This window comes from Chiroxiphia lanceolata, chromosome 3 (genome assembly GCF_009829145.1).
Source record: "Chiroxiphia lanceolata isolate bChiLan1 chromosome 3, bChiLan1.pri, whole genome shotgun sequence".
Lineage (NCBI taxonomy): Eukaryota > Metazoa > Chordata > Aves > Passeriformes > Pipridae > Chiroxiphia > Chiroxiphia lanceolata.
In genome coordinates this window covers 7,991,730-8,002,354 of record NC_045639.1, presented here as the reverse complement: position 1 = coordinate 8,002,354, position 10,625 = coordinate 7,991,730, and the positions used below count along the sequence as shown (strand labels likewise).

Genomic DNA, 10,625 nt, shown 5'->3' with positions numbered 1-10,625 from the left:
AGCGGCATCCCCAGCGCGCCCGGCTCCCGCCACAGGGCGGCCAGGTCCTGCTTTCCGTCCCCTCCCGGCCAGCCTGGTCCCCCGCCCCGCTCCATCCCTGCTGTGCCAGCCCCGCTACCTCCCCGCCGTGCCGGCCCCGCTCCATCCCTGCTGTGCCGGCCCCGCTCCATCCCTGCTGTGCCAGCCCCGCTGCCTCCCCATCGTGCCGGCCCCGCTCACCCGCCTGGCCCCGCCGCCGTCCCGTTTCCACGGCCGCCGCGCGCCGGCCTCTCCCGGCTCCCATTGGTCGTTGCTCCCCCCTCCGTTGCCCGTCTCAAACGTCATCTCGCCGCGCCAGGCCGGCCGCGCCATGGCGGAGGTGAAGGTAAAGCCGGAGGTGCCCGACCCCATGGATATTGAGAGCAGGTGCGGGGCGGGCGGCCCTGGGGGGCTCTCTCGTAGCAGGTGGAGAGGCTGCCGGGCGAGAGGAGAGGCAGGACGCAGTAGGGGTGTGTGAAGGCCCGCAAGGGGCCAGGGAGACTTGTTTTGGCGTGGGGGAGACAGGCGTGGGGCGTGCCGGTGCCTTGAGGGGTGTTGTTCAAGGCCTGGGAGCTGTGGTTCGAGGCCTGAGTGTGGTCAGGAAATAGGTGCTGAAGGAGAGGGTTGCAGTTGTTTGAGGTACTGAGAGTTTCGTGCTGAGAGATGCTTAGGTGGCAGTGGGGGATGGGGTCAGGTCACCTTTGGCTGCCCTGGTGGTTTTTTCTGGTCTTGGAAAAGGGAATTGTGGGTTTTTTACATGAAGTTGTTTTGTTTTTTTTCTTAAAGGTATTTCATCACTATTTGCCTTCTCTGACTAGTCACCAGTTCCTTTCCATTGGAACCTTTTGTATAATAAAACATACAGGGAGCTTTAAATCCATGTTGTTAATAATGAAAACAACACAAAAGTAAAATAGAGCACCACGCTCAGTGTTGTCAGCAAGAGCAGAGGTAGTTGGTCCAGCAGCTGAGGCAGGTTTGTATTTGTCAGCACAAGGGAGTAGATGCTGGGTTCCCTCAAGAGACATGACCAGAAACAGTCGCTGGATACTTTTGCCCTGAGTTTTTCTTGTCACTCTCTTCCATCCTGACTCTAATACTTGAATTTGGTTTCAGGTGCAACAGAACATGACTTTAAACTCACTTTTCTCCTCCCGCAGGATTATTGAGCTGTGCCACCAATTCCCTCATGGTATCACAGACCAGGTGATCCAGAATGACATGCCTCACATGGAAGCCCAGCAGCGAGCTGTGGCCATCAACAGGCTGCTCTCCATGGTAGGGGGATCTCACCTTCCTCATTCTGTCTCAGCCAACCCAGAGCACGTACATACATACTCTGTACATACAGTCTGCATGTTGGGCAGGGCTAGCAGATTGGTCCCATTGGATTTAGCAGCATTTGCCATGATATACAGTTGCCATAGTTTACTTTTGGTAGCCATAAGCACTAAAGATTGCTAAAGTTAATTAAGGTGTGCCTCAACTGACTCTTTCTAGCCTGCAATACAAAGTTAACATGGAGGTGTATATCGATGTGGATCACTGGGTGAGGAAGCTACCACTGAGAAGTACGACATTTGGGTTTTTGGATGTGTTTAGAGTTTTTTGGTCTTTTCACTATGTGTTACTTTGTAAAGCAAAATGTGTTACAATGGTCTAGAGTAACAGTTGGGTGCAAGTATAGTTGCAGGGGTTCATCAGATGGAAAGATGGCCAGGGGTGATAACCACAAGGCCCATTAATGATCGAAAATGAATTAGCTTGAGAGAAAAGGATGGATGTTAGCCCATGCTCTTATATGTCTTCTCTGAACCCCTCACAAAATCCCAAGGTTTTGGATTACTCTGATAACATGCAGGTGAAACATGTCAAGGAATTTTTTTGTATTTTCTGTAAATTTCCTGTGCCTCACTGGGCATTTCTCTTTACTGTGTCAGGAGTCAGCCTAAGATAGGAGCAAGGATCACATTCAGCTACTCCGGCCAAGTGTTCAAGAATAGAGAGTAGCTGTTCAGTCTTGTTGTGTCAGTGTAGTGTAAACTTGAGTAACAGCTAAATGTTCAGGCTCTTTAAAAGATCAAGGTTCCTTTTGGTTCCATACCTAGCTGCTTCCTGAGCATGTGGAGTCAGGAAATAAAACAGTCGGAGTGGTGCAGTCCAGAGAGCACTTTGAAAAAGAGGGCAACTTGCTTCTTAGAAAGAAGGATAGTGGAAAGTATCCAAACTGAGCAAGGTGTGGTGGTTGGCTTTTGTTGTTTTGTTTGGGTTTGGTTTTTTTTACTAGCTGAAGAAACTTCTTAACTTTGATCCTATGATCCATACTAGGTATCACTGGAAGTAATCTTTCTCTTTTTTGTCTTTCTGTTATAAATGAGTTCTGTTATAGATGTTACTAAGTGTGTTCAATAACTTTGAAAGGGCTGTCCAGATTTCATAATGAGGCTTCAAAGATAGTTAAGTCTTTGGAATTTGTTTAAAATTGATGCTTAGAAGTGGGGAGTATGTGGGAAGATCTAGAAAGTACTTCAGACATGAGGGTAAATGGCAGTGAGAGCTCAGCCTTAATAAGCATCAGGTACTTTGATTTAATCTTCAAGTACCTCATCTGTAGCAGAGCACTGAAGTGTGAGCTTCAATCAGCCAGGTAATGTAAATCTCTAAGAAACAAGATTGTAACTGTAGGAAAGGATCAGCTGGCAATGAAAATGTTAATTAATGCTGTTATACAGGGTTACACTCTTAGGCTTGTCTAATTGCTTGCCTCTTCAAAATAGGAAATAAGGATTTTCCTGGCCTAGGCACAAGTGTCCAGAGCAGAAAAATTTTTCTGTGCGTGAGAGATGCCCTTAACTTGCTTCTGAGAGTCACTGCCCATCCTAGTTGGCAGCTTTCCAGTGATGTCCACTTAGTAAAAAAGTAGAACTTTGAACAATTCCAAGTTCCAGTAGGAAAGCTTATACAGTAGAACTCCACTGTGATTTTTGGATTGCCATGCAAATGAGTATTTTGTTGGAAAGTGAGAGTAAAGTACACAAGAACTTGATGTCCCTCCTACCATATGAAAGTTAGGAGAAGTAATAGGAAGTGCATAGATGTTGTGGGAAGGGTCAGGAACTATTTGTTATTTCTGATAGCTGATGATAAGTGGATACATGTCAAGGAAAAAAAAGATCCTCAAGAATATTATTGTACTTGTAGGGAGAAAATATTCTCAAGGCTATTATTGTTTCCAGTGGTTAGAAATGTTAGTTTTCTTTCTTTATTATTTAGTTGACATTAAATAAGTTTTTTATTTTAGAATTTAAGAATATTCTTTGCCACCTTCTGAAACAAGCTCTTTGAAGAAAAGTAAATGCGTTGTGCCCATCTCTCCTAGGGGCAACTGGACCTTCTCAGGAGCAATGCAGGTCTCCTGTATAGAATCAAAGATTCTCAAAATGCGAGGTAAGCTTATGTTTGCTGGATAAATATATTTGGAACACAATTCTGCAACTCATGCAGCATAGCTGAGAAGTCAGTCATCAGTGTAATGTGGATTCTGTCACATGGATGTCACAGAACATAACTGCTTGTTTCAGGAGGGTACACTTAACTCCCCTGAGCTCACCCTGAAATCTGTTTTAGGTGTAGTGTTCTCTACTGAGCAGAAGGTGCCGTGGGACTATAGCTCTAACTTCCTAGCAGAGTTCCTGGTCTAAATGACAGCAAAGTGATCTCTGCAGACATGTGTATGTATATGCTCAGGTGAAACCCAGCTGAAGCCTGACCAAACCTTCTGCTAACTGGGGTTCTGTGAACTTCCTCACTGCTCGTGTTACAGGATCAGCACTGATATTTACAACTGTCCCAGGAGGCCACTTGAACTCATGCTCTTTGATTTATTAAAATGTACCTCCAAACCGTGTCTTGCGATGGCTATGTAAACCTGAGTAAAAGATGCCTAGACATACTTCTGGAAGGAAATATGCTTCAAAATTATCCTTAGTGCAGGTGTATCATCCTTTCTTTCAAATGCTTTAGAAAAGGATTGCTGAGTTCATGCTTTCTTGGACCAGTGAAAAGGCATATTCTAGAGTTAGGAGCATTCTACTATCCTTCTGAAGATGTTCTGTCTAGAGACAGATTATCTTAAATTCTGTTTCGTGCTGTGTTTGACTTTCTGAAGTTGTGTTAGTATGTGACCCCAAGTTCCCCATTGTTATGACAAGTTGAGTGATTCCTGCTTAGTCACTTTTTTTTCTTTCATATTCTTTCATTTTTCTTTCTCTTTTCTCTTTTCTATGGCTTCTCACTGGCAAGCTTGACTTGATCCAGAGAGGTTTACTGTCATGTATTATATTTGCCAATGGCTGGCTTACTGTGTAGAGGTTTTTTTGTGCATTGTTTTCTGGGTTTTATAGTACTTGTTTGCAGTTTTAAAAAAAATCTCCATTTTCTTTCAAATTTTGGACCTTTCAAAAATCTTGATATGTCTTTTTTTACAGTAAAATGAAAGGCTCTGACAATCAAGAGAAGCTGGTTTACCAAATTATAGAAGATGCAGGCAACAAAGGTAGTTTAAATTATGATTGTGAATGGTACTAACTCTGTTTGCTTATGGAACCATTCCTATCCAAATTTGTAAATGCTTCCCATACAATACAAATATAAAACTTTGAGTCCCCATACCAGATCCGTAGCTAATGTTCCATATATCTGCTTTTTTAAAAACTAAAGAGAAGGTGACATGTTTCTCTGTTAAAATAACCTGTCCTGGTTGATTTTTGGGAGGGGCTCTTTTAGAAGACTTGGAATAAGAATTGCAAGTTATCTGTGGGACTGTCAAGCCAAAGTATCTGCAGAACACTCCCTACTTAAAAGAAAATGCAGAACCAGGATTTAACAGGTGTCCTGCTGGCAGAAACCACTGCTAATGACAGAGCTTTCTTAGCGTTCATTGCACACCGTGGTTGAAAGTCAGAAGGTAGAACCAGTTGTCATATTTTTGGGGAAGCAAACACTACTTAGTTACAAAGAAGTACTAGTCAGTAAGAGCGTTTCTGTGGTGCATTCATGTTGGCAGTGAATGGAGTCCGCTTGTAAGAGCTCTGGGAGGAGAGGTAAAGGGCAAGAGGACAGTATGGTGGTTGTGATATGTATGTCTTGCTTTTTTCACTTGTTTGTTTTGTCCAAATCCCCTCTGTCAGTTCCCTCCCTTCTGCTGGGAGTGGTAGGGATCAAGGATACATCCTGTGGTAGGCAAGTGAGTTAAGCAGTGTTGTGGCTTTTGGTTTGTGAGTATGTACAGAAACAAATGGTTCTGTCTATTTATTTTCTGTTCATTTCTCTGTTTTTAAACAGGTATTTGGAGCAGGGACATTAGATACAAAAGTAATTTGCCTTTAACGGAGATCAACAAGATACTGAAAAATTTGGAAAGCAAGAAACTAATTAAAGCAGTTAAATCTGTGGCAGTGAGTATTTTGTGACTTTTTAAAAACAATTTCAAACACTTGCTGCATTCTTTTGTATGCTTTTAAGAGAGGACTGGGAGCAGAGAAACCTCATCCTACCTCCAGCTCTTTCACTGTGCACCAGTGTTTGACTCTGCCTTTAGTGTGCAGGTTTGAGGTGCAACAGATATGAGAGGCTATAATGTTTATTAAATAACCAATATACTATTAATAAACATCACTATTAATATACAATTCTGTCACTCTTCCCTCACTATTAATTATATACCATTACAATCAAATTGGAGTTTTAGTTCTCTCAGTTCTTTGTTGCACACAACTGTTATTACAGTTCTGCTACCCTTCACAAACCTCCTTGCACTGCTTGTTGCTAATCTGCAGTTCTGTCACTGTTTTCCCCTGCACTCCCATACCTGGTCTTTAGGACATAAACCTAGGGCAGAGCCTGCTGGGTTTCCCCCAGCATCCCAGTGGGCTTGGGTCCACAGGTCAGCTTCTCTGCTGTCTGTATGCATCCACAGTCCTGCTGTCTGCTTATCCTGCCCTCCCTTGTTCTGACTTTTACACCTTATTCTCTTCTTGTGTTTGTTAACTCTCTTTTCTACCACTCTTTCCTCCTTTCTCCACTCAGTCTCCACCCAAATAAGCAACCTGTCTATAATTACTCTTTCTCAATTGGTCCCAATGTTGCTGTTGCACAATCAGGTATTGTTGATATTGAAGCAAACTCAGCCACACTAGTGATATAGTTACCTAGCTGCAAGTGGCTTTGCAAGGTTCCTCTGGATCTCCTGGAACTTCCTGCAGTTATCTGGTTCATACTGGATTTGTATTGTTTACTTCAAACAATTTCCAAGACATTTGATTCTGTTTCAGTCTTGGTTCCTCTACTTTGTTGCAGTTATTCAAGTTCCAGCTACTTTCCTATTGCAAACAGTCCACGTACCAGAGTAGGGCTTATCCTTTTCTGTGTTTATCACACTGTTACAATACTTATGCAGTATCCTGTTCTCCCTTACCTGCTTATTTACAAATCATTTGTGTTAGCCTGTTCTTTGGACATTCTTCTAGTTTTCAGCAGAGATTCTGTTTTGTTGTGGGGTCTGGTAAACCAGATGGAAATAGAGAAGTTGGACATAGAAAAGCAGTAGCTTTTTCATGTTCTTTTGAGGGATGCTGGCTTTATCTAATCATTCAGGGGATGTAACACTGCTGAAACTGCTTCAGTTGTTGAGTAATTCTTTGGACAACTTTTGGATAACCATTGTCCTTTAACTGACTGCTACTCTCAGGACTGAAGCAGCATTCATTCCCATTCCCCCCATCTAGGTGTGGCAGGAAAGAGTGGGCTCGCAAGGGCTAACATTAGCTGCAGGGTTTAATCACATAAATCCTTGTCATCTGTGAATGGGTTCAATCCTGCAGAAACAGTCAAAAGCTTCTCCATTACATTTGTCTTTGCTGTCTTTTAAGGACACTTTCCTGCTCTCCTTTGACTACAGAGAGGGATTAGAGTCAATAGAGTAAAATTAAACTCAGATCTTCTGTGAGGTTTTTATTGTGTCCATATTGTTAGCAGGGTTCTCTCCTCTGACACTATGTTATAAAATGATTAGGAATCGAAATGTAGTGATTGTCTCTTTATCTCTCTTTTACCAGAGGGTCAAACATGTTAAGGATAGCTTGAGTCAGCTGAATTGCTGTGCCTGAGGTATAGGAGTAATGAATTATCTGCTTAGATTTTCCTTTCTCGAGGAATACTTTCACCTGTTGAGAGCTGTACCCCTTTCTCTAACAGGCATCCAAGAAGAAGGTCTATATGCTGTATAACCTGCAGCCTGACCGGTCAGTGACTGGTGGCGCTTGGTACAGCGACCAAGACTTTGAGTCTGAATTTGTGGAGGTGTTAAATCAGCAGTGTTTTAAATTTCTGCAAAGTAAGGTGAGTGTCAATATTCAAGCCACCTTCCATTTGTGTTGTGCAAGTAATTATTTTCTTTATAAAACTGGTACCAAACAAGGCTTAAATTTTCCATAGGTGTTAGCCATTATTGCAGCTAGATTGGCAATCTGTACTGGACTATTATTTTTGTCACAGCACATGTGATGGTGTTGCATTTTAATGATGGATATTCTTATAACCTGTCCAAGGAGTGAAGCCTTTTATCACCGACGTCCAATGACAAACTAGGCACCAAAGTACACGGGACCAAAAAATCTAGCAAAAGTCACTGTGTTTCCTGCAGAGCTCCTCATTTCTGAGAGGGTAGAAGACAAATCAGCTAGCTCTGCTTAGAAGACAATTGTCCCTAGTCTAACTGCAGGAGAAGCCTGCTGTTCATTAAATATGTCTGCAGTTTGCAGCATTTGTCTATTCCATTAAAATATGTTTTAACTGGCACTAGGTACAGCAGAAATTTTTTTTTTGTCAACAAAATGCCAAATGCTGATATTCCTTCATATTAATCAAATTGCAGTGTACATTTTGTGTCATTTAGTATAAAATTATATTTGGTTGTGCACTGCATTGTCTCATATACATCAGTCTTAAGGATATGGCTTTAAATGCTAAACATGTCCCAGAAATGGTTTGGAAATCAACTTTTATACTTTAGTCTGCCTGAATCTGAACCATGAAGGAGGCTCTTGGCAGTGAGTACTGACTATAACTAATCTTCGCTTTTTTTCTCAGGCAGAGGCAGCTCGAGAAAGCAAACAGAACCCCATGATACAGCGAAACAGTTCATTCGCCTCATCGCATGAGGTGTGGAAATACATCTGTGAACTGGGAATCAGTAAGGTCAGAACAGATTAATCTTATTACAGTTCAAATTGTCAGTGCATGACTTGCTATGGGAGCTGGGTACTGCAGATTATGTGAAGGTCTTGTAAGTGCCTTAGAACCCTACAGTTTAGTGGAGGTGAGCTTTGAAGCTTTATTGCTTTTTGGGGAGGATCACTGATGAACAGGATTCCAGGATAGCTTGTACATCTGGGGTTTCAAAGATGTATAAAAGAATTAGCATTCACGTCCTTGTTAATTGTCTCAGCTTGTTTATATTTTATCATTTCTCTGAAGTTTACCTGTGCATTTCAAGGAGTTTTAGGGGAGAGAAAAAGAAAAGGAGGGGAAAAAAACCTTCACAATTATTGGTCACCATCAATAAGTGTATCTTCAGCAGTCTTGTCTTTTTCTTCTTTCACAATTATTTTCCTGCAAAACTGGAACTGTATCATGCTAGGATGATGTAGACACTTCAGATGCATAGTGAAGTTCTTTTTGGTAAACCAAGGCTAGTGCAATTCATAAGTGCTTGGTAGGTAGGAGGTAGTATTAGTATTTGCTTTTATTTTTGCATCTGCACAATCCCATAAAGTTCCCAAGTAAGAATGGTGCCTTTTTCTGAGCTAGGTTAGAATTCTAAGGATTTGTTACTCATGGTGTTTGCTTATTTTCTCCTTGCAGGACTTACTGGCATCCATCTTTCCTAATATTTCTTTTACATATTGTTTCTTAGGTAGAGTTGTCAATGGAAGACATTGAAACTATTTTAAATACGCTGATATATGATGGAAAAGTGGAGATGACGATTATTGCTGCAAAAGAAGGGACAGTAGGCAGTGTGGATGGACAGATGAAGTTGTACAGAGCCGTTAGTCCTCTCATACAACCCACTGGATTAGTCAGGACACCCTGTGGACTCTGCCCTGTGAGTAGCTAATTCTGTGTATGGTTAGATGTGTGCATGCAGATCTTGAATATAGTCCTGCAAATGACCATTGCAAGGTTCTGCCCATGAGCGAGCCTCATGGTTTTCTAAGCCAACTGTGCTTAAGAGTTGCCCGTGATGCCTTAGCTATGGTGTAAGAGGAAGGTTCTTTAGTTGGTCTAAAGCACCTGGTCTACCAGGGTATTTCCTACTTAGGTCCAGTCTCTTTACTGAACAGTATGTGAAAGAATGCTGTCAAATGTAGCCCGTTCCAAATTATATTTCTGATCCCAAGTGTGCCAATGTTTTTAACAAGCTAGCTTATTTCAGTCTAGCTTTTGGTCTCTCTGCCCTGGACTGTAAACTGGTAGGTAGGTAAAACTTGCCAGCATGTCTGTTTGCAGCATTTACTATGGGGGGATCTGTTTTGCTCTTCTTCCTCAGAGCTGGCTAGATTTTGGCCTGTGTTAGACTAATGCTTTCCTATTGGGGAAGAAGCAGAAAACATGTGAGCACTATCTAACAAAGTAATTACTCTGCTGACACAGGGCTTTCCTTTGCAGGTTTTTGATGATTGTCATGAAGGTGGTGAGATTTCTCCATCAAACTGTATTTATATGACAGAGTGGTTGGAGTTTTAAAGTGAAAGAAAACTGTAAACTTGATTCACAGCCAAAGTGACAAAGCAGCTTGCTTTTTTTGAAAGTGGACTTGTAAATTTGTAAGGAATTTCAGGAATGGGCAACTTTGTTTTAATGATATATAAACCAGTAATGTATCTGTTGTGTGAGCTGTCCTGTGAGTGGACTGAAGATCAAAGCTTAAGTGGAAATGTAAAGCCATTCTCATACAAAAAGTTGGTTGTGTGGCTTGAAAAGTGCCACAGAACATCTGAGTGGTGATGCATCACTTCTGAAGATTGTGTTGGGTGCTCCACAGACGCTTATTCTGAAGGACAGAAAAGAAGCCATTAGCTGATCAGAAAAACTTGCTAACAAGTGGTACCAAGAATGAGATCCCGAACTTTGCTTTCAGGCTGATACTGCTGGTGGATGCTAAAGTGCTAAAGCTCACACTTTTTTCCCATGATAGCTTCCATCTAATTGAAGACTAAGAATCTGATGTGGAAAAGATATGTCAAACAGAATTCATGGATTCTTTATTATCTTTCTTACCTGTTAATTTATCATTAAAACTCTGACTTTTCTGATGTATATCTTTGCTTTATTTCCTGTATTAATGCCTGGTGCTGCATCTGTTGCATTTATTCCTAATCAATTTTCTAGTAGTGTGTTCTGCAGCTGCATCACATACATGGATACTGTCGTAGTTTAACAAGATTACAACTTAGAAATCAAGAAACTTCAGGTGGAAGTGTGGAAAAGGAAAAGAACAGCTTTTTATTAACAAAAGCTGAATAAACAACAAATGGTGCAATCAA

General features: G+C 41.7%; 1 protein-coding gene across 3 annotated transcripts; it reads left to right on the top strand.

Moving 5' to 3' along the window:
- The first annotated feature begins 311 nt into the window (after positions 1–311).
- On the top strand, positions 312–10,398 carry POLR3F (RNA polymerase III subunit F). 3 transcript variants are annotated; one of them, XM_032681553.1, is made up of 9 exons: positions 312–364; positions 1,179–1,296; positions 3,398–3,465; positions 4,506–4,573; positions 5,362–5,474; positions 7,273–7,416; positions 8,167–8,274; positions 8,993–9,184; positions 9,748–10,398. In XM_032681553.1, exons 2-9 carry the CDS (start codon positions 1,240–1,242, stop codon positions 9,823–9,825), a joined length of 828 nt encoding a protein of 275 aa, XP_032537444.1. In that variant the 5' UTR covers positions 312–364; positions 1,179–1,239; the 3' UTR covers positions 9,826–10,398. The 3 variants fall into 3 exon arrangements, with proteins under 3 accessions (XP_032537444.1, XP_032537442.1, XP_032537443.1); XM_032681551.1 differs by having other exon boundaries at positions 313–405; XM_032681552.1 differs by lacking the exon at positions 312–364 and adding an exon at positions 380–460.
- The last annotated feature ends 227 nt before the right edge of the window (positions 10,399–10,625 follow it).